This window comes from Uranotaenia lowii, unplaced genomic scaffold (assembly GCF_029784155.1).
Source record: "Uranotaenia lowii strain MFRU-FL unplaced genomic scaffold, ASM2978415v1 HiC_scaffold_264, whole genome shotgun sequence".
In the NCBI taxonomy this organism is placed as follows: domain Eukaryota; kingdom Metazoa; phylum Arthropoda; class Insecta; order Diptera; family Culicidae; genus Uranotaenia; species Uranotaenia lowii.
In genome coordinates, this window is record NW_026598162.1 from 1 (window position 1) to 23828 (window position 23828).

Below are 23828 nucleotides of genomic sequence, written 5' to 3' on the forward strand. Positions count from 1 at the left end.
GCTGTTGTCTTCAACTAACTTTGAGAGCAAGCTGGGGAAAAGTGTCACTTACCTCCAGATTTCCGATATCGTAGTAGGACAGATAGAGTCGAGTCAGCTCGAACCAGCGCGTTTTGTAGTTGACCGGGGTAAAGCGTTTCTTGTTCTGGGATCGCTTGACCATGTACCCGGCCTTGATCACAAAGTCGCTGCGTCGTTCGTTCATATTCGTAGTAGCTGGAGGATTGCTCCTTGCTTTTTATTGTCAACAATAATTGGCCTAACACTGTAACACCGTCGTATACTTTTGAGGACGCGCATAAACTCGACAACACTGACGAGCGCACAACATACATAACATACTGATAAGATATCTATAAAAACGAACTCAAAAATTTTGCGCGATGATTGATGACTAACAAGCTTTATGGCCACCAGGTGATTTTTTTAAATGCAGTAACTACATTAATCTTACACTACGAAGTATACTTTTTACTGTTCACATTTTGATTCTTGTTTTTCTATCTGTATGGAATTGAGAAAAATAACGGAATTAGATGACTTTGATTGAGTAAATATTGTTCTTAGAAAAATATCGACTTTATAGAATTGCTTTCTTAATCAGTACATATCTCGAATCAAAACTCTTCATTGAAGTCTTCGTTTCTGGTTTTGAAACTAACCCGAAGGCGTTCAAATGAGCAGCAAGCTCAAAGAAAATAAAAACAAAGATGAGATCATATTGAATCAGACCCATTAGAAGACATCGACTGTATTCTTCGAGAAAGGTTTTTTTTCTCGCTTCGTTCTCCAGTTTATTCACTTCTGTCGGATTTGTTTCAACCGCATCAGTAGACTTTAGAATGCAGCATCGAAACGAAGATGATGGTGCCAATTGGAGGTGCATACTACTCATATATGAAGCTGCTGTTGGATCTTGTTTTTTATTTCATTTTAATATAAGGAGTAAGGAGTGCACATTGTATAAGTGCAAAAATAAACACTCATCGAACTGAAAAAGTCTTGACGACGACGAAAAGTTTGTTTTGGAAGTTATCGCATTTTAGCAAATCTGGACAACAGCCAGGGAAATATTAAAGGGGTTTATTATCTTAATTATAAATTAAAAAAAAAAAAACAATCAAAATTCAGATCAATTTCAGATATTGAGATTTTAAATTTTGTAGGAACTAGATTTTTAATTCAGATTTCAAAGTAAGATTCACGGGGATGAATAAACCAATCGGTTCAAAATCCCCAAAAAAAAAAACAAAAAGTAAGATTCAGATTAAGATTTCCGAATTATATTTCAAATTTTCGATTCTGCTTTACGATAAAAATTTTGTGGTTTCAGATTTCATATTCAGTTTTCCAATTCAGATCTCGGATTCAGATTTCAGATTCAGATTTCAGATTCAGATTTCAGATTCAGATTTCAGATTCAGATTTCAGATTCAGATTTCAGATTCAGATTTCAGATTCAGATTTCAGATTCAGATTTCAGATTCAGATTTCAGATTCAGATTTCAGATTCAGATTTCAGATTCAGATTTCAGATTCAGATTTCAGATTCAGATTTCAGATTCAGATTTCAGATTCAGATTTCAGATTCAGATTCAGATTTCAGATTCAGATTTCAGATTCAGATTTCAGATTCAGATTTCAGATTCAGATTTCAGATTCAGATTTCAGATTCAGATTTCAGATTCAGATTTCAGATTCAGATTTCAGATTCAGATTTCAGATTTCAGATTCAGATTTCAGATTCAGATTTCAGATTCAGATTTCAGATTCAGATTTCAGATTCAGATTTCAGATTCAGATTTTAGATTCAGATTTAAGATTCAGATTTCAGATTCAAATTTCAGATTCAGATTTCAGATTCAGATTTCAGATTCAGATTTCAGATTTAGATTTCAAATTTCGGATTCAGATTCAGATTTTAGATTCAGATTTCAAATGTAGATTTGAGATTCAGATTTCAGATTCAGATTTCAGATTCAGGTTTCAGCTTCAGATTTCAGATTCAGATTTCAGATTAAGATTTCAGATTCAGATTTCAGATTCAAATTCAGATTTCAGATTCAGATTTCAGATTCAGATTTCAGATTCAGATTTCAGATTCAGATTTCAGATTCAGATTTCAGATTCAGATTTCAGATTCAGATTTCAGATTCAGATTTCAGATTCAGATTTCAGATTCAGATTTCAGATTCAGATTTCAGATTCAGATTTCAGATTCAGATTTCAGATTCAGATTTCAGATTTCAGATTCAGATTTCAGATTCAGATTTCAGATTCAGATTTCAGATTCAGATTTTAGATTCAGATGTCAGATTCAGATTTCAGATTCAGATTTCTGATTCAGATTTCAGATTCAGATTCAGATTTCAGATTCCGATTCAGATTTCAGATTCAGATTTCAGATTTCAGATTCAGATTTCAGATTCAGATTTCAGATTTCAGATTAAGATTTCAGATTCAGATTTCAGATTTCAGATTCAGATTTCAGATTCAGATTTCAGATTCAGATTTCAGATTCAGATTTCAGATTCAGATTTCAGATTCAGATTTCAGATTCCGATTTTAGATTCAGATTTCTGATTCACATTTCTGATTCAGATTTCAAGTTCAGATTCCTGATTCAGATTCCAGATTCAGATTTCAGATTCAAATTCAGATTTCAGATTTCAGATTCAGATTTTAAATGCAGAATTCAGATTCAGATTCAGATTTCATATTTCAGATTCAGATTCCAGATTCCAAATTCAGATTCAGATTTCATATTCAGATTTCAGATTCAGATCTCAGATTGAGATTTTTGATTCAAATTTCAGTTTCAGAATTTTAATTTTGTTTCCATATCCAGAGATAAGGTAAAAAATTTAAAAATTATGTTCCTTGCTTAAATCGTCTCTATGAACATTTTTCAATTTTTTTTTTGGAAAGAGCATAAATTTTATTCAAAAAATCGGAACAAGTAAATGACTCGTAAACTCAAAGGTGCAAGATAGCGAAGCAAGTATGTAGTTGAAAAAACCAGAAGCAAGTATCAACGTAAAAAGAAATGCTGGCGATAAGAACTCCGCATCTGACCGGATATTGAAGATACCTCAACAATTAGATAGCTTTTTCAAACGGCTCACGAACATAACATCTTGGCTACTTTTCACTTCACAACGATTAACAATCCCGAACATAAATCACAGATAAAATTAACACCGCCGAGTCGGACAATCTACGATTTGTTAATTCATCCTTCTGCCAGCTTCAGTCTTCCCGATTCAATCATTGTTCGTCATCATTCCATTTCGACCCCGCGTTCGATACAATTTTGGACACCGCGCGCCGCCATTCACGACGTTCCGGTCCGGTTCTGCTCTGTTTGCCCGTAACTGGAGAAACAGCTAGTAGCAGGATTCTCCGATGGTATTCAGTGTTTTTTTTTTGCTGCTGCTGCTTTGTAATAACCAATTCCGCGAATTCTAACTGGTGGAACGACACACACTTTCTGATGGTGTTTTTCTTTATTGCACTTCTGGCGACTCCTCCCACGAAGAATAAACTACATATTATACGGTTTCGGGACACATTCGCCTATGGTGGATCCCCCGGCCGGTCGGAATTCGGACTTGTTCCGGATTAGCCTTGAGGAAAACAACAGAAATGGACACTCAAAATACAAGCACAAGGTCCCGATTGGAACGCAACGCAATCGGATGCCGCGACGGAACTTTATCGTGTTTTATTTATTTAATTAACCGCTCACACTAAACAGCAGAAACGAGCAGCGATTCGCGATGATCAACAAGCGCTGCTGAGATTTTGCTTTGTTTTATTTTTGTTTGATTTTCTGTCTGACAACTGATGATGATTTTTTGTTTGTTTTTCGAAACAAAACTGTTGCCTGCTAGCACCAGCTATGCATTTTGTTTATTTTTTTAGAGCTGGTGCTAGCCTCACTCAGACAGAACTAGAACGGTTCAACTCTTAAATTCGTTTTTTTTTAAATAATTAATGGGAGCAAAATGAGCAACGCAAGTTTTTCAAGGTTTCACTTAAAAAGTGAGTTGAAAGAGAATTTTAACTGATGTCATCGCTACAGACCAATTTATTATTCAAACTTAAGCAAGTGTACTGATTTATTACAAAAAAAAAAACATCGACAAACAAAAGCTGTGTAAATGAACGTTACCTTTAAAATGTCTTCAACTTATTTCCGGAATTTTAGACATTCAAACCATTCAACCATAAATGTTAACAAAATAAACTTGTAAATGTATTCTTCGAACTTTTTATTTCACATAAAAGCAGTGATACAGATTTTTGGGTTCCTTATCCTAACTACGGCTAAGCAAATCGATATAAACTGGCTGGCTGAGATCCCTGATTCAATTCACATGTTCCCGTTTCAGTTGCCAAGCGCCAATAGCATAACGGAACCAAATAAAGATCAAATCTCGACCCATCTGCAGCCAGGACCAAAACGGTGTCAACTTGGACCCCTCGATCTCGGTCCAATTTACCGCTATCTCATCGATTGGAATGTTGTACGATTGTGCAATAAACAGTAGCTCCACGTCGAAAGCCCAACGCTCCACGTGCATTACTGCAAATACTTTCCGAGCTGCTGACCGGGTCAAAAGTTTGAAACCGCATTGGGTGTCCCGAATTCGCTTAACGGCAAACGTCCACACCAGAAAGTGGAAACCATGCATCAACACGGTTCGGAAAAATGTTCTTTGTGCCGTTGCTTCCTGCTCCAAATGAGCACGAGATCCAATCGAAATTGCATCCTGGTTGTGGTTTCCTTTGCTCAATTTCTTCAAACTGACTTCAACCTTGCCAAAATCGGCAAACTTTGTAGCACCATCAGCATCGGCAAACAGCAGATTCCTTCCTCGTGCACTGAGCATTCCCATTCGAACTGCACCTCCCTTGCCGCGATTTTCTACCAGCGCTAGGACCCGCATTTTATCCACCCCGATCTTGGCACAGTATTTCATGGCCACATCAACCGTGCCGTCTCTGCTTCCGTCGCTGACAACGATTACCTCGTAGCTGAAAGCCTTGTCCGTTTTTCGACGCTCCTCCAAATATTCGAAACACTCGTCCAGCATCTTCGGCACTAAAACAGAAACAAACCTTAGCTACATCGATTCAATTAAAATTATGATGTTGATAACTTACATCGTTTCTCCTCGTCGAAGGCCGGAACGATAACGCTCAGCTCCAGGGTGGGTTCATCCTGCAGTGAGGGAAACTCTTCTTGTTCTCCGGTGGCTGGGTTTCTGTAGTAGCGTTCCTCTTTTCGACGTTTTATGACCGGGAAGGGTGTGGTCGTAATTTTTAGTATAATTCCTGTCTGTTAAAAAAAAAGATGTGTACTTAATTTTCCAAGTAAAAAATGGCAAATTGGCGAAATGATATTGGAAGATAACAAACGAAATCAAATTTATAAAAAAAAGTTTAAAGGCTTTTCAGAGTATTTGGCTGATCTCGAGAACCCGTATGATTCTTAATAATTTAATAATAAAATTTTATTGAAATGGTAGTTGAATTTTTGAAATTTTGAACAGGATTACATTATACTGCCTTCTCAAATGTTGGGCTGGCTTTTGCGAATACAAGAGCGTTAGCACAAGCTACGCAATTCATTTTCCTTTTAGAAAAACATGAGCGAGCGAAAATTTTTATTTTTGGTTTTTAAACCAAACTTTCAGGAATGCATGAATTTTACATGAAACCAATGCTAATGGAATATCTTATCACTAGAGGGAAAAATTAACTTGGGACACAATTGAATAAATAAAAAACTTACCACTATCAGCAGGAAGAAAATGAATCCAGATCCGAAGAGCAGGGCCAGTTGCACATATTCCGTAACCAACATTATAATCTGCCTTTGATTGTAGAAACCTCACCAATCCTAAATCTATTACACTTTTCCCTAGTAAAAACACACAAAAGCAGCGTGGTTTAGAGAAAATTTAACATTATTTACCGGCGAAACAGCAACCACGTATCAAAAATCCTACGCGAGCGAGCCTCCAAATGCTGATTCCCGGACTCTGGCAGGCAGGCGCTGAATCAAAACATAAGAACGTCAACATCGACACATCGACATCCCAGCAGTCATCATCAGTGAAAAACGCAAGAATTAAGATGATTTTGGTAGATACTAGAAGATAAAGATAGGCAAGTTATTTATGAGTTATAAAAGCATAAATTAGTTTTTTTTTATCTTTATTATAGAGATTTAACAAACAATTCGTTAAACAAATAACTCTCTTTCAGGAAACATAATATTTTTTCTTCTTCGACAGGATCGTTTGATAGGGCATTTCTTAATGATGTATCAATTTGGTAGGTGTCTCTGGGTCCTTGAAACTCGGGACATTCGATAATTATATGTGAGTCTTATTTTGCATACGTCGCATATCCTTTCTGATCCACCTGATATATAATGGCGATGAGTGCTTCTGGTGTGCTCCACCCGAAGCCTTGATAAAAACACCTGTTCTTTTCTGTTCTCCCTGCGTTCCATTTCCTGGGATCACCTTTACATAAATTAGTTGATCTAAGGTGTAAAAGATTGCATCTTTTGCCTGCAGCGCATGATTTCGGTTGAAACTAATCTACAAAAGGCATCCTAGTTTTTGTTATCATTTTTTTTTTGCAAACCAACTTTTTCTAATTCCCAAAAAAAAGGTGGACTTGGATTGGATTTCCTATTTTTGCTGATCGATATTTCCAATGTTGGCGTAATTTTTTTTTCTTTTCCAGACCAATTTTTGAGCAGTTGCAAAATTATACTGCTTCGGCTATCCAAATTGGTTACAACCGGGGTATTTTTGCTTCTCTACGAAATGTTCGTTACCGGAACTGAGAGTACATTTTTTCTTGGTGTGTTCATTTTGCAGACAATTTCTACACTCGAAGAAGTCCAAAGTTGAGGAATTCCGGTATAACTTTGCTGCTGGTATACAATGTATTCTCGATCTAATTTTATGTGCCTAATTTTAAGGTACGTAACACGATTTATGAGAAGACAATTCGTTTTGTATCTCCACAGGTTTCCTCCAGTCCGTCGATTTCATTTTCTGTAACACTTGTGTATAGTTCTCTGATTTATACCTTACCTCGAATATTACTTACGTACCAGGAGTGTTTTTTTTTTCTAAGTAAGCCACTCATCGCTCCAAAAAATGCCTACAGGAAAAAAAGATTTTCTTTAAGTTTCTGATTAAAAGATTATAAGTAATATTAGAGTTGTTCATGAATATTTTGGGGATCTATCTATGTTTGATGTTGCACCGACATTTCCTAACACATTTCAATCAGAATTTTACATTCGATCTCTGTTGATTCGAACAGATTATTTTTATTTGATTTCTATAACAAACAAACGTCTAAAAATTAATTCATAAACAGAAGAATAATCTGTTAAAATGTTTGAAGGACATTAACTATGAAAGCATCGATAATATTTAGAAGTGGCATTGAAAGAAATTAATCAGTAACCATCTAAAAGTGGTTTAAAACAAATAGTATTTTCTCTATGGAAATTCAAAAAAAAAAAAATCAAATCAGTCCAGAGGCTGCACCCCGAAGCGGAACCGGAGTACCCCGTTCGGGTAGTATCCGGCGTCGCTGAGCAGCCGCTTCCGGTCCATGAAACAGTGCCACCCGTAGCCGGCATCCAGGGTGTCAAACGAACTCTCGGTCGTCTGCATCACGTTCTGGTTCGGATCATCGTGGAACAGCTCGATGAAATAGCGGCACTTGGTGCGGGACCCCTTGCGCAGCACTATGAACACTTTAAGGTTGGTATCCGGAACGGTGACGTCGAAGGGATAAACGCGTAGGACCCAGTGCCGATCCAAGCGGTCCATCAAAATTGCCGAATGGTGGGCTTCGGTGTTCCGTTTAGGAGCTTTCGCCAGATTCAAGTTGAACTGCATAATGTAGAATTTGCTGAAATTGTGAAAGTTTTGATAATTATTTTTCTTAACAAATACATATTTGGAATCTATACCAATTAAAATAGCAATCCGTAACCAAGAGTTTCTTTTCGAGTACTTCTAATCTGGCTTTCATGTCTCGGTTTTGCTGCTTGAGGAACCGATTTTCGGTTATGGCGTTCAAAGGACGAAGACCGATCTTGATGACCAGCTCGTTTCCGTTATCGAGGAAGCCATTGGCCTCGAGGAAATCGCTGGTCACGATCGATTCCTCCTTGATGTCCCCTTTAAGGGTGAACGTTCGAGTGATCGTTTTGCGAATATCCGGATGCGGAATCAGTACCAACAGCTTGTACGGATAGTAGGTAAAGTGTTGGTCTCCCTCGTTGGGAACCACTTTGACAAAAAGTGATTGCTTCTTACGCAGAAACACGTTCCACTGCACATCGTAGGCTGTGGTTATGTGCTGCGGCCAACCGCAAACGGGCTTGTCGAAGCCGGCCAGCGTGTATGTTTGCATCTGGTATGAGGGCACCAGCTCACTGAAATTCAACAAAGGTAATGTGTAATCCAATACTGTACAAATCATAAGCATTCAAAAAATATTTACCACCCGATATCTTCGAACTCCATCGGCGTAAAAGTTGGCACGGCACAGCTTTCGATTATTTCGTCACACTGCCGGTTTACAAGGTGCTGCTTCCGGAAGAACTCATCTGGGACCAGTTGGTTGATCATTCCCTGCAACTCCAGGTTCAGTTTGCGCTTCTTAGCCGGAAGGTCCATTTTTTCCAGCAGTTTGCGCTTCCTATCGGCGGTCATTTTTTCGACACTTTGTTTGGCTCCGCTGCAAATCGCTTCCACCTCATCCAGGATGGCCTGCTCAGCATCCTGTAGAATTTCCAAATTTTTCTCGCTCTGCAGTACTTCATCCTGCAAGCCTACTACGGAGTTTTCCAACGCGGCCAACTTGTTCTCGGTTTCGGATCGCCGTTCCCGGTAAACCGTTTCAACTAAGTCAATTTGATGTCTCATGTGGGATGATCCCACCAAGAAGCAATCGGAACAAATGCGCTGTTCGCAATTAAGGCAGAACAGCCGCAACTCTTTGCTGTGCAGATCACACAGTTCAAAATTAAACATTTGGAACCGAGGTTCCTGCAAAACAGTTTGAATGTCAATACTTTCTACGGAATCGGGTTTTTCGGAGTCCTTGTTTTCCAAGTTAGGAATTCCTTCAACTGGCTCCGGGAAAACATCACGTTTTTCAGGGACCTCTTCCGGTTCTCGGTCTTTGCCACTTTCGGATACATTCAAGGAATCATTAGGTTGCGTAACGCATGACTTTTCAGCGTCGCCATCCGGATTCTCTTGAACTGAACATTCACCAAATTGTGATTTTCCGATTTGTTGATCAGAGGAAGCTTCCAGCTTCACCTGAATGTTTCCTAATGAAAGGAAGCAATACGAAAAAAAAAACAAAATTTGGTACATTTGAAACGCCAAGCAAATAAGCTTACCTTCGACAGCCAGTTCCTCCATCTCATCCTTTGATTTCTTCACCTGTCCCACAGAAATCCGACAAGCAACGCACACCCTGCATTCGCTGTACGCAAATAGACGCAGCTCCGAGTTTCCCGGCAACCCGAAGCAAGGCCCGCAGCAGCAATTGGCGCACTCAGTGCAAGCCACCGATAGCGGGACAAACCGGCCGCACTCGGTGCAGCACGCAATCGGAACCAGGGACATGTTTCGCATTGCCAGGCACACTTTTTGCATCAATTCTTTAAATCCGAAACGTCCGCAACGCGAAATTACCCTCAAACACGTGCCACCAACCGACGAAAACAAGCGCATTTTTTTCGCTTTTTTTTTGAATTTGTGAACACTGCAAATCAACAATACTCAAACGTGAAATGTCCGACACCCCAAATGAAGTTTTGTGCAACTTTCAGCAGATTTGATACTTTCGCCAACACCCAAATTTGCAGCGAAACATTAACGGAAAGGAATGTATACCATGTTTTATCTTTTCAAAGCATTCTTTCAGCTCTGCAAAACAGCCAATTAAGCCATTTCTATCGACAAACGGGCATCAGAAAGAAGAACAAGGTTATTACTGAGGTAATTTTTTTACATTGAAATATTTTAGTGTAAAAGCATGGATTATGTCGATAGTACAACAACATTTAAAAAAAATACAAAATCATTTTCGTATTCATATGAAAGTATTTTTTAACAGCAATCCAAAATGCTCATAATGTTTGAATCATTATTTAAGATTTGTAAACGATTAAAAATTCTAGTTAAGTTGCTTAGTTCTTAAATTTGGTTAATTGTCTTTTCGCTAGTTTGAGGGGTAAATTGATCAAACTTGAATAATCGATAAACAGCGTGTTTCTTTTCTTAAATACAGGCAACTTTGCATTTACCCAAAGTTTCATACTTTGTATACCTTGCTGGGAAAAGAATCTGGAAATACTTCTTCAAGGGGTAAGTTGAATAATTCTGATGCGTAACAAGTATTATCAAACATGCAGTCAATAATTTTCAAGTTTCGGACTGCTTTGTATCGAATTACATCTAAAAGTTCGTTTTAAAATATCGTAAACATCATAGAACCTGAATGAAATACAAATTATTTTTAAATGATGACATATTTTCTTTAGGCATAAAAGGGGCCGTTCAGATACCACGTGGACAACTTAGGGGGGGTGGGGGGTTATGGAAATGTCCACGTTTGTCCACGGAGAGGGGGGTAGGGGTTTGGGTGATGTCCACGTGGACATACTTACGTTCAAAATATTTTCGAAAGGTGAATAAAAATTGAGATGCTTCAATCAAAATCTTCAAATTTACAAAGCTTTTCAATTAAAGTTTAAACAATTAGTAGCCACTTGAAAGCAAGGGATAAATATAATAATTTTAAAATTTAAATTTTTTTAATTTTTTTTTTTTAAGAAATGCTTATTCGTTTATTTTTTTCAAAATTAGCTGTTGGGATTGAAACACGACGCGTGTGGCTTTTACGATAGGTTCTTTATTAATGATCATCTTCTTGTTCTCTCTAGTTACACTCGCATATAATGAAGGATCAGTGTTGCCAAGCTATCACAACATTAGCCATTTCAATAACAAAAAGGCAAAAAGTGGTGTTTTCTAACTGTCAAATCAGATTTAGAGAAAAAACAATTTCAAATCTGTCCACGTGGACATCCGGGGAGGGGGGGAGGGGTTTGCCAAATGTCCACGCTTGTCCACGGAGGGGGAGGAGGGGGTCAAAAATTTCATTTTTCTGTCCACGTGGTATCTGAACGGCCCCAAATATGATCTAATTGTTTAAAAGTTTTTCTGTTTCAAAACATTTAATTCAGTTTGATAATGTTTGCATTTTTTGAGGAAGTCAAGTACCAAGACTTGTACAGAATGGGTTCATCGCTAGTCACTTGCGAAGATCACTTTATTGTAAACGTGAAATAATCCATCTATGCAGTATTTAAAAACTTTCCATATGAAAAGCTTTGTTGAGATTTCAGAAAAAAAAACAAAGACCTAATTGAATCAAAGCAATAAAACCGTTTGAATGTCATATTTTTATTTGTCGGTATTTATTCATTGATTAATTACAAATTAACTACAGCTTGAGTTCGGTATTGTCTACACTAAATGAAAAATATATCCTTAATTTACAGTTTCAACATCTATCTACAACATTGGTTAGGGCTCAATATAATACCGATTGCCATTCAAGTCATGCAAACTGTCCAAAAAATTCCTAATAATGGCGTGGTGACATCTCACAACACCCAAAACATCCCAAGCAAACAGTCTTGCACTTACTTCAGAAAGTTGATCTGGAAAGATTTGTTCTAGAAACATCTTATAGTTCTGTTTCTATAAATATATCTATGATTCTCAATTTATATAGTGCAGTTTAAATATCCTCAAGTTTTCACTATTGCTTTTTAAATTTTAAATAACACTACACAAGGAAGAATAAAACCTTAGAAAATATAATTTAAAGTTTATGGTGGCATAACGTTTGTGATAAGTCAATCCACTGTTAAACTTACGAGTCCTTCTTAAACCACACATTCAACCGCTTCCGTTCGGATGAATCGAGAACGAAAACAGTGGAAAGGATGGAAAGAAGGACCCGCCGCTCTCCTAGAACGTCGGAGCCGACAGAATGAACAAACTGTTCTCCTCTTTCTTGATCCACTTTAGAAGCTTGTTGACTAAATTGATGACCTCGTTGCGATGCACCGTTGGCTCAAAGGCGGCAAAGATCTCGTACGATTGGGTGACCTTTAATTTGAAAAATAGTTCAAAAGTCTTAAAAATAAAATGTAAATAAAAATTAAACAAACCCATGCCAGCAGGATCTCCTTTTGTTGCATCTGATAGATCAGCTTAACGGGTCGGCCGGAATTGTGAATTCGATGGTGCAGCTCGAAGTAAATTCCTTCCAGCCGTTTGAACTGACCGATGCTCGAGTAGGGGGCAGTTATTTCCGAACACAGCAGCTGGGCGTTTGATTTGCTCTTGTAGATAAAATGCCGAATCTCGGGTATGCCAATGTTCTTCAAATTAATGCCCTTGTTGTTCATCGCATCGTTGATAGCTTCCAAGCAGTTGCTGCGGCGCAGTTTCTGAAAAATAAGAAAATATTATTTTTTCTAAAAAAAAAAACTAATGAAAAATCCATTGACTACCTCCGTTATTTTTCGTTTAGCCTCCGATAGCACGAAGAAAACGTCCCGCTCGATCGACAGCAGCAACAAACAGGCCTGACAGTCCTCGGCCAGGTACGATACATGGGCGTGCAGGAACCCACTGGAATCGAACTTGGGCAAACAGATGGGCGTCCAGCTTTCGGCCGACTTGAAACTCTCGGAACATTCGATCAGATTGAAAATGAGCCGCAAATCTGCCGGGTGTATGAAATATTTCTTCATGCGAACCAGCGCAATCAGTTTGTTGTTGGCAATCAGCACGGCAAAGACGAGGTTTTTGATCTTGTTACAGTTCGTTTGGATGGCCGAGATGATGGTATCCCGGGTGCTAGAAGGCAGCGGCAGAATTCTGACCGAGTGGGTCATAAAACTGAACGGATTGTTGCTGACTAGTTTGTGGTCACACTTGTCGTTGACTAGAAGATGATCTATGAGACGTTCACTTCCGGCGAGTAGCCTGCGAAGGTCAAAGTTCTTTCTTCTTTCGAAAGTTTTCTGCATGTGACTCAGCGTCAGAGTAGACAGTATTTGATTGTATACGTCTGTCAGCTGCAGTTGGACTTGTTGGACACTGTGGCTTGTCCTTGAAATCGCTACCAGAATCAAGGGCGATTTCACCAGAAAGACAAATTTGACGCCCATCGCATGAATCGATTTGATGGAATCGTTGTTACTCTGAACGAAGCTGACCAAGGCTTGCATGACCCCGAAGATTGTGGCCAGTTTGTCTTCATTCCCATGCATAGAATATATGGGTTTGCCAGCTGAACTAAGAATGAAAACATGCTTTTTTCTTTTCAAAAAACTTGGATCGTGAAGGTAATCTTCTACTTCCGGTGGTTCATTCTGTACTCCATTTGAACTAGCTGCAATACTTGAAGAGGTTCCTTCCTCTGCCAGACTCGTACAAGAAGCAGTCAATTCTCGACTCCTGGCGCTGCTAAACGAACTAGATTTACTCATCGCTGATTCGCTGTCCTTATCTACAGTCAATCCATCCTGATGGATTTTTACAATATTTCCTCCCGCAGTCTCCTCCGCACTGCTTTCGATGCGTTCTTTATCTTCTGTGTCTGCCTCTGCTAAACCATTCTTATCAGTAGTGTTCGGTTCTTCCGAAGCTCCATCAGCCAGACTGGTGCTTATTTCCTGGGAAAACTCCTCAATCGAATCGGTCGTTATCAACATACTCTCCCGACAGCTTCCCGCTGGATCTCCCTGCTCCGGATCATGGTCACCGATCTCCGGAGGGCTTTCCGGAAGGTGGTTACTCATCTTGTTTACCTTTTCCTCTTGCGAGAAAAAAAATCACTTCTCCACGGATCACTAGCTAGATGTTTTGTTCTTTATTCTTGCGGAATTTGTCCAAGGTCTTTTCGTCACCAACTCTCAGCTAATCGAATTAATTACGCGTCGTCAAAGCGAAATCAATCAACATCGGTTTCGTGCCGAGCTCGCTAGCAGGTAAGAAAAACTGTAAACTTTTATTATCACTCGCGTGAAAACCTGCATTCGAAACTGAAGTTCAGAAAATGTAAATAGAAGAAACTTTGCATATTATATCGAATGGACAAATCATGTAATATTAAAGTTTTCGATTGATCAAGGCTTTTCTGCGCAAAAGATTCTAATTTTAGTCTCGTATCTAAAGAAACAGTTATTTTTCTAGTAATTTTTTTTTATCATTGATTTAATATTAAAAGGAATGAAGAGTAACTTATAGTATCTTTTAAACTTATAAAAACCTTATGAGCCCTTTCAGTATCATAGATCGGAACCTGATGACGAGTTGATGATTGTTCGAAAATCATCAATAAAATCATTTCGATTCGTAATCAAATTATTAGCTCCGTTCATTCATGAGCATATTTGGAAACATTTGAAACAGACCAAAAGTATATGAAAATATGTAAACAACAGTTGTTTAAACTAAACCAATTTTGTTTTCTCTTGAGAATAACGAAAGCATCTGAACAGCTTTTCATATAAGAAGGTTTAAATGCCAGTCGCTGATTAGAAGAGATCTTTCATAAACCATAATAGTCATTGAATGACTGTCAAATTTTGACATTCAAGTGTGAAGGTACATACAAAAACAGAGCCCTCTCGATTATGGCACTGGCATATAAATTCCAAGCTTGACAATAATGATGAAGATCATAAAAAAATATGCTACATATGTAAAAACATATAAAAAAAGCATTTAATTATTTCCTAAAGTTTACAAAAAAAAAACAACTTACATATGCACAATTTCTTATTTTTAGAAACAAGAAAACCGTTTTTGGGTTTTGACAACTACTTTTGAGTTAATAACGATTGAGAAAATGGTTAAGCTCTTTCTAATAAGGGAACTTTCCGAAGCATAAAAATGTTTTTTTCCGAAACTGAAGAACTTTATTTCCGTTTCGCCAACGCCTCCTGCAGAAACTTTATCACCTCCGGATCCCTCATGAGCGAACTTTTCTTCTCGTTCAGAATCATACTGAAAATGTCTGGTTTTGCGTTGCTTTTCCCCGGGGCGCCGCTTTTGTCCGTTTGCGATTGACCATCGTTGGATGTGCCGGCTTCCGGGTCCATGTCAGCCGAATTAAAACTGCTATCATTGCTGTTGTTTCCATTTCCGGGCGAAAGGTGCACTTCCGGTGGCGATGTTATGGCTGCGGACATAGCCGATTGCTGTTTTGCTCGGCTAGTTCCAACAACAGTGGTGGCGCTAGTGTTCGGCTGCGTCGTTGAAACATTTCGTGCCAAGTGCTTTGTCTTTTGCTTTTTGATCTTTGGTAATGGAGGAGCCGGGCCGAGGGGTGCTTCGATGATCTTTGATGATGTCTCAGCTTGATGATGGTTTGTTGCTGATGGTGCGGTCGGCTCCGAAGAATTACTGGTTTCCAGAAGTCGCTTTTTAAGGTGTATATTCAGCTTTTCCTTAATCCCATTGTTGGATCGAGGCATCGACAGGTCGTCCGGTTGCATTGTCAAGTCCAGGCAGTGGGTTTCGACACGAAATTTAGGTAAACATTTTGTTAAAACTATTATCACTTGAAGGAGGATTGAAAACAAGGGTGGTACTGAATAAAAACATTAAATTTTTCAGGCAGCTGATTTTCGAACATCCAACTGTCAACAGCACTTTGACAGCTGGCTTCAGAAAATTTTTCGTGCGTGTGTGGATCGCTTCTTTGCTGACGCAGCGGAGGACATTTTTGGCTTGGATTTTTATTCATCTGGATTATTATCCTCCGGAAGGAAGTTCTAAACGTGGACCAGGATGTCGGCTCACGACCAGATGCGGGCGATGCTGGATCAGCTCATGGGAACGGCTAGAAATGGTAAGTTTTTTTTCGGTGACCTCATTCCACTGATTGGTCCACCATGTTTGCTTTTGCTTATCTTTTCCTAGGCATACATTTCAAAAGGGCTTGAATCTAAAATTGTAATTTTTTTAAATTTTCTCGACAAAACAGGCGAAACCAACAGATATTCTACCAAATTCTACGACAGCAAAGTATGTAAGAGTTTTTTGATAGGCTGCTGTCCACATGAGATTCTTGCATCAACGGTAAGTAGAGCAATTTTAGCACATAGACATTAAAATGATAGGTTCATTGAAAATTATCGCAATTTGTCGTTCCTGCGGTATTCGGAAAACCTAATATTTTGTTTTAGGGAAAACTGATACAGATGTTCAGGGCGAGGGGGGCTTGAGATTCCACTAAATGGAAGTTAATCCTACATTATGAAGCAAGCATCAAGGATTCTGGAGAATAAAAACTAACCTTGTAATTTCTTTTTACTTTGAAGGAGCTTTTTAATTACTTTACTGGAAAATGTTATGAGATTTCATGCCCTGGCTTTTTTTAATCCAGTAAAAATCCTAAAACACTCTTGAAATTTTGATTTATATCGAAATTCATTTTGTTTTATTTAGTAGTTTAGTTTAGTTTATTTTGTACTTCAGCATTTTCAACATCCTATCTCATTTGGCCTCAAACGAAAAATCGTTGATGCTTGCTTCGGTTTTAAAAAACATTCTTCTATTACCCCACAAATGATCCCGACAGAACGCGACCAAAAATCCTCCTCTGATTCTATATTGCAGACACGCCAATACTCTATCAAGATGGTTTAGTAAAATGTAGATCGGTTTTCAAACCAAAATTGCCCAGTTTTTTGGCGGGGCTCGCCCAAATTAGTCCGATGATCGTAAGTACTTATTTGATTTGTTGAGTCGATGATCATCCTGGAACAGAAGCACACACATCCACAACTGTCTTTGTTTGAAACTTGATTTCGTTTTCATTTCTCCAAGCAGGATTCTTCCAGTTTCGTTAGAATTTGGTCTTTCGTTTTCGGAAGCCCACTCTGCTAGTCTCCCATCCTTCTTTGTTGGTTGCATTAAGCTGGTGGGCACAAATCGCACCTCAAAAACCGTAAGTTTTGTTTTCATTTCAATTTTTTTGTTTCCATTTGGAATAAGCAATACTGACAGTTATCGAGATATGGTCACGCGTTTTTGACGTCCTCAAAGATATTATCGTGCCGTTGAATGACTGAAAATATGTATACCACTTACTTCTTGTAGTTCGTGTCTTCAATAGTAGATCAGAGTTTGACGAAATCTGCAAACAGAATTAATTAAATGGGTACGTATACGGTTATTAGGTTCGACTGATCATCGTGAGCACATTGGGTGTGATTTCGCGCCATTGGGTATGTACCACTAAAAGCATTGATATGAAAAATAAACAAAGCCGCGATCCATTCCTTAACTCCTTTCTGCAACGACCTGAACACGTTACTATCTCTCTCTCTTCCCCTGTCGATCCCAATCTAAAAAGACACGGTTTAGTAGAACATATTTCGTTGCTGAAGGTTTTCTTCCTAGCGACCACACTGAAGCAGCTTTGAATGAATCTTTTCCGTTCGAGCACAGATTCAAGGAGAGCCCACCCTAACGTACGTATTATCATTTATCAAACAACAACTAAATTAACTGCTCTATCAAAGTCTTGTTTCCGTCACCGTCAACCAGAGTTATCGAAATTGCAAAATCTTTCGAAAAGCTTTAATGTTGTACCCGAGTTATAGTACTGGTGTGGTTTGATAAAACAATTTGAAGCAATATTCTTCTCAAATCTGTATAAATATAAATAAAAAAATAAACGAACGAACAAAACGTTGTTCCCGGATAAAACAGCCGTGGGGAGATTCGGTTGAACCCATTTTCGGTCTTTGGTGAGTAAAGCAATCAATCGTTCATAATTCCGTATCAAATGTAATCACGTTGAAAGAAATGTTGCTGGCTTGAAATGTACAGAATTTGGAACATGGATAAAACGGAAATGACATAATTATGTTTTCGTAGCTGGTGAGTTTATTAGAATTAAACGGCTTTAAAACAGCTGCTTTGGAGTATTTCATCACTATCAAATCAATACGGTATATCATTGAATCTGGTTTCAATCCAAGTTAAAGAACTATTCTTCAAAGGTATTTGCTTTCAATACATAAAAACATACGTTAAGAACAAGAGAATAATAATTCAACCAGCTACGAAATCATTCAAATATAACTGAACTCGAACTTATCAGAAAAACGATCATAATAACGGAACAAATGGCTGGATGAGTTCGCATCATATTTCAGCGTTTAATTTGCGTTTTTCCCATTTTCTCTAATTTTATTCCTCAGCGCATGGATCTGGGAGAATGTCCGAAGGTGCACGATCTCGCTCTGAGGGCTGACTATGAGAACGCATCTAAAAGCAAAGATTATTACTATGATGTCGATGTAAGTACTAAATTCGCTATTTTGGGTAATTGGGCTTACTGAACTATATCAATCTCCATCTGCCGTTGCAGGCTATGGAACACCTTCAAGCGTTTATAGCAGATTGTGATCGTCGCACCGAGGCTGCCAAGAAGCGTCTGGCCGAAACACAGGAAGAGCTTACTGCCGAGGTGGCTGCCAAAGCCAATGCCGTCCATGAGCTAGCCGAAGAAATTGGTAAGAAATTAGCTAAAGCAGAAGCATTAGGTGAAGCCGGTCAGGTTGAGGAAAGTATGAAGCTGATGTCGGAAATCGATGAGCTACGGGCCAAGAAATCGAAGGCGGAGCAGGAATATCGCAGTGCCATTCCAGCGAGCAGCTACCAGCAGCAAAAGTTGCGCGTTTGTGAGGTTTGCTCCGCCTATTTGGGCATTCATGACAACGACGTACGATTAGCGGATCATTTCGGGGGTAAGCTCCATTTAGGGTTCTTGGCTATCCGGGAAAAGTTGGTGGAACTGGAGAAAACGGCTGGCCCAAGGCAAAAAGAACTGCGCAAAAGTGGCCGCAGAGATCTCGACAACGAGGATCGTGGACGGTCTCGATTTGTCGGCAGCCGTGAACTTGATCGACGCTCCCGTACTTTGTTCAGAGAACGTAGCAGAGAGCGCGAACGTGATCGCCGTGGAGAGTAAGTTGAAAATGCATATCCCTATTTGGACAGCAACAATCTTCTAATACCTATCGTTTAATTTTACAGTCGTGAACGCAAGCGATCATCGGAACGCCGTAAATCAAGGAGCCGTTCGCGTGAACGTCGTTCTCGGAGCCGGGATCGCCATTCGGAGCGACGAGACCGTGATCGGGAACGCGATCGTTCCCGGGATCGGGACCGTCGTCGACGATCTCGCTCCAGAGAAAGATCCAGACGGTAAGCCAGTCATTAAATTTATCAATCTTAACTATTTCTACCACGAGCTGATCGGATTCTGATGGAGAAGAAAATTGGAAGGGCAGATGTTGAGCAACGCCAACAGGATGTACCAGAATTCGTAAGAGTATCTTGATTATTATTTATGTCTTACCTTCATGTGGTATTGCTCAAAATAGAATATCCCTTTTTTTTCTTTTCTTCTATTGTGAAAAGTGACAAAAGATGACAGGTGTTAAATGTGTAGTGCAAGATAGACTTTCATTAAACATGGATACTTTAATAGAAGTATCCAACTAGTTAACAATACAACATGTCATCAGTAAATTTTAACCGGTAGAGCTAGTTTACAACGATTCAAGCGGCCCTGCCCTGGCGCAATATTTCAAAAACAGTGTATTATCGGAAGCTGCTGTCTCTTTGTTTCGGGATTTCGATTTGGACCATTGGTAAGAGCCACTTTTGTTTCTAATCCGTAGCTTAACTGATAGCAAACTGTACGATATGATTGATTTCTAAATTAAATTTAATTAATCACCACATCATTTTCAATAGGGAAAAAAACAAGTTTACAAAAAGACAAACTATCTTTTTATTTTCTTTTTTAAAATAAAAAGAAGCATTGAGTTGAGTGTAGAAATACTACATTTTCAGCTGACATCCGTTCTTGAACTTAGAGTCTATGCAATTAACAACATCCCACAATTTATTGAATGTTCTTAGCGTGTAAGTTTAGAATTTCACAGTCTACAATTTGTCTTAAACAGGCTGGCCATGCGGAAGCCGATAAATGCCCTATTGTAAGTCTTATCAAATATTTCAATAAAGAATAAATCAAGCAACGGATTATGTGTGATTTTCTGGAAAGAAATTTTTCACCCTTCGATGACCCTTAAGTGTTTTTCAACGGAGGTAAGCGTAACGTTCAACAACGTCGTAAAAGAGCCAAAATTTGTTTGGAAATACTGTATTCGAAACAAAAAAATGCAGTGCTTTCCTTAGCGAATAACTTTTGAATGCATTGATGGAAATTGATGATCTAGTGTGGTGTTATAGAGTACCTAACATTCTCTGGCCAAAACATTAAAACGAAGAAGAAAAATCAGTTAAGTGGTTTTTGCAAGACTGGGAAAGAAGTTCTTCGACCAACAGTTTTGGGCGTGGTTGTGGAAAATCCGGTAAAGTTACATTGGGAAATCCCAAAACTGCTGGAAATTCGACTATTCGACCGAAGTTCACGTGATAAAATCATTCGAGAGGATCTAGAAGATCTAAGATGAGATAAACTTTGAACAAAAGTGAAGACAATTATTGATTGCATGAAAATAAGGGATCTGAGCCATCAAGCTCAATTTGAAACCATTCGATTGAAGCAGTAGTAAAGAAGGTCATTTTTTTCTGTCTGAATCTTCCATACATTTCTGAAAAACAGTTGACATCACTGGGCACGAGTGCCGAGCCTGTGCTTACAGCGCCAGATCCTTTGAGGGATCAACGAGTCCTAGGTTACAATCCTGACGCTAAAGCAGGCGAGCTTATTCTTTTTAGCCTCAAATCCACTGGAGAAGATGAGCTTGGCAACCCAATACAACTCCCTAAGAACCCTTTCCTTATATCCAAGACTATAGAAAATGTAGTAGGAAGGATCGACGGTGCGCTGACAGAAGCCGAAGGAACCAAATACACCCTGAAAGTCAGGAACCCAGCCCAAGCAGAGAAGTTAAAAACAACTGAAAAATTTGATCGATGGTACCCCGATTATCATGCAATCCCATACTAAGCTGAACCGCAGGCAGTGTAAAGTTACTTGCCATGAAATCGATGGGATCAGTGGTGAAATTTTACTAGAGTAGTTAAAATCTCAAAAAGTTATAGGCGTTAGAAGGATCCATAGGCAAGAAGGCGCCAAAAAAGTCAATACTCCACACATTGTTTTCACAATCGAAGGAATAGTCCTCCCCGAGTATATCTTTTTCGGACTTATCCGTTCCAAGGTTCAAATATACTACGACTCTCCGATGCAATGTCGCTTGTGTTACCAATACGGACATTCGAAAAATCGCTGCCCTATCAAGCCAATCTGTAGTAACTGCTCCGGTGTCCACGATGATACTTGCACATTCGAATCCAAATGCATCCACTGCAAAGGGAACCATACATCCTATTTCAACACCTGTCCTAAACGCATCTAGGAACAAACCATCATCCGTCTTCGAACCAACGAAAATCTTTCCATGAGTGAAGCCAGAAGAATCATAGAAGATCAACGACAAAATAAAACATACTCTGGTTGAAATCCCTACAAAACAATGAACTAACGAAACAAGAATCTGAAGCTGTTATCCGAAAAGAAAATGAAGATCTTAAATCAAAACTCCAGCAATGGAAACAATATTCCCAGCAAATCCAAGTTGCACTCCAGAAACAGATCAAAGATCTACAATCCCAGATCCAAGCACTTCAAATGCAACTTACAACACCAAGAATGATGCAGTCAAGAACCAGCAACGAACATTCCGAACACCAGCAGCCAGCAACCAGACCCTAAGGAAAGAGTGAAAGAAAACCTAAAGATAACGAAAGAGCCTCCAAAATCGCAAAGAAAACGTCAAAATAACAAACAGGAGAAAAGCGAAAATAAATCACCTTCTTCGTCCCCACAGAAGAAAAACGACATAAGCCCAAAACAAACTCCTAAACCCTCAAATTCAAACCAAAACATGCAGGAGATTTCACTAATGTACATATCGGAAACGGACGTTGAATCTGACGACTCAAGCTCTTAATTTTCTGAAAAATAACACCTCTCTCGCTAATCTCACTTTATATTATCTTTTATCTGTGACAAACAAACAAACAAATACTCTCAACAAAATCATGTCAACATCCCTCTCTTAACAATCATTAATTAGCGAGAATTTCAACTTGCTCACAAACGAGCCTTCTTTAGGCCTTACTATCGAAACAGCTCCTCAGAATTGTCAGAATGTAGATGTTTTAGAAACTCCCCATGTTCTTAGCGAAGAAGATGTAGGTGATGTTACCCGAAACCCTCAAACTTGTCCTTCCAAGTCTTGTCTGAAAACTATAGTGATACATTGGAATGTACGTGGTCTTAGAGGCATTTTTCGGAAATCCATTACCTCCTTAACGAAGAAAAACCTTTAGTCTGAGGACTGCAGGAAACTAAATGCCCCGAAAATATAACTCTGCCCACCGCCCTTACACGCCAATACAACTGGAAACTAGCAAGTAACAATAGCCGTGAAAACCAACACGATGTTGGAATAGCAGTTAGTTCAGGTATCCCTCACACTTTTCATGACCTCAGTGTCGACATACAAGCTGTTGCTGTTACTACCCACCTCAAGCTAGATTTCACCAATATAAAATCCACATCGCTAAACTACTTGAAGAACTTCCTACTCCAATCGTGCTCATGGGAGACTTCAACAGTCATAACGAAATATGGGGGAGCATTTTCCAGACATGGCAGACTGGGATCTTTGCTAATCTTTCACTAGAATATCTCCCTCCTGAAACAAAAGTAACAAGCCAACAATTCACTGAAAAACTCGTTGAAGTGGCTAGTAAATGCATCCCACGAAAATCTGGCAAAATTGCAGGAAAATCAGTGCCCTGGTGGAACCCAGAAGTGGCATCTACAGTTAAGGATCGTAAGAAGAAGTTGAGGGCTTTACGACGAATTAATGATAATGATCCCACTAAACCACAAGCTCTAAAAGAGTTTCAAGAAGCAAGAAATTCAGCAAGAAAAACTATACTTCAAGCAAAACAAAAGTCGTGGGAAAACTTCATCGGAGAAATTAATCCTGCTACTCCTTCTACTCTGCTGTGGAAAAAGTCAATATTCTTAGAGGGAAGCGTAGCATCCAACAGCACTGCATAGCATCAGGCAGAGATATATACACCGATCCTTCCGACATCGCGACCACTTCTTTAAAATATTCGCAACGGAGAGCTACGATACCGATTTCCAAAGAATAAAACGTGATGCTGAAGCGTTTTTCCCAACTTTTGATGGTGGAGAAAAACTTTACTTCAATAATCCTTTCAAAATTGATGAGTTAAATTGGGCTCTCGATAGATCCAGAGGTAAATCGGCTGGTTTTGACAATGTCTACTACTTGATTTTAAAAAATAACTTCCTCTTCCTGCGAAATACACACTCTTCAATGTCATAAATGATGTGTGGACAACAGAATCCATACCAATAGAATGGAAGACTGGACTGGTAATCGCGATTTCTAAACCAGGCAAAAACTCCAGAGAACCGGACAACAATCGTCTAATAACATTATTAAGCTGCGTTGGCAAGGTCATGGAAAGGATACATTTTCAACAACAAAACCAACTACTCAACAAAGGTCAATATGCTTTTATTAGTGGCAGAGGCACCGAGTCATATTTGGCAGAACTAGAATC

The 23828-nt window shown here is 38.9% G+C and overlaps 5 protein-coding genes across 5 annotated transcripts; 1 reads left to right on the forward strand and 4 right to left on the reverse strand.

The window, feature by feature from the left end:
* Window positions 1–4257: 4257 nt before the first annotated feature.
* LOC129759754 (dolichyl-phosphate beta-glucosyltransferase) lies at window positions 4258–6066 on the reverse strand. The gene is made up of 3 exons (XM_055757273.1): window positions 5801–6066; window positions 5170–5344; window positions 4258–5107 (listed from the first exon to the last, which is right to left on the reverse strand). The coding sequence occupies exons 1-3, from the start codon at window positions 5870–5872 to the stop codon at window positions 4371–4373; spliced, it is 984 nt and encodes a 327-aa protein (XP_055613248.1). The 5' UTR covers window positions 5873–6066; the 3' UTR covers window positions 4258–4370.
* Window positions 6067–6353: 287 nt separating this feature from the next.
* On the reverse strand, window positions 6354–9801 carry LOC129759757 (uncharacterized). Its single transcript, XM_055757276.1, has 4 exons — window positions 9464–9801; window positions 8554–9391; window positions 8018–8485; window positions 6354–7956 (listed from the first exon to the last, which is right to left on the reverse strand). Exons 1-4 carry the CDS (start codon window positions 9798–9800, stop codon window positions 7569–7571), a joined length of 2031 nt encoding a protein of 676 aa, XP_055613251.1. The 5' UTR covers window position 9801; the 3' UTR covers window positions 6354–7568.
* Window positions 9802–11531: 1730 nt separating this feature from the next.
* LOC129759753 (vacuolar fusion protein MON1 homolog A) lies at window positions 11532–14197 on the reverse strand. Its single transcript, XM_055757272.1, has 3 exons — window positions 12659–14197; window positions 12314–12595; window positions 11532–12251 (listed from the first exon to the last, which is right to left on the reverse strand). The coding sequence occupies exons 1-3, from the start codon at window positions 13952–13954 to the stop codon at window positions 12111–12113; spliced, it is 1719 nt and encodes a 572-aa protein (XP_055613247.1). The 5' UTR covers window positions 13955–14197; the 3' UTR covers window positions 11532–12110.
* Window positions 14198–14964: 767 nt separating this feature from the next.
* On the reverse strand, window positions 14965–15790 carry LOC129759756 (uncharacterized). The gene has a single exon (XM_055757275.1). It carries the CDS (start codon window positions 15653–15655, stop codon window positions 15077–15079), a length of 579 nt encoding a protein of 192 aa, XP_055613250.1. The 5' UTR covers window positions 15656–15790; the 3' UTR covers window positions 14965–15076.
* Window positions 15570–20224, forward strand: LOC129759755 (putative RNA-binding protein Luc7-like 1). The gene is made up of 6 exons (XM_055757274.1): window positions 15570–15693; window positions 15777–16011; window positions 16147–16241; window positions 18374–18472; window positions 18544–19142; window positions 19212–20224. The coding sequence occupies exons 2-6, from the start codon at window positions 15951–15953 to the stop codon at window positions 19384–19386; spliced, it is 1029 nt and encodes a 342-aa protein (XP_055613249.1). The 5' UTR covers window positions 15570–15693; window positions 15777–15950; the 3' UTR covers window positions 19387–20224.
* The last annotated feature ends 3604 nt before the right edge of the window (window positions 20225–23828 follow it).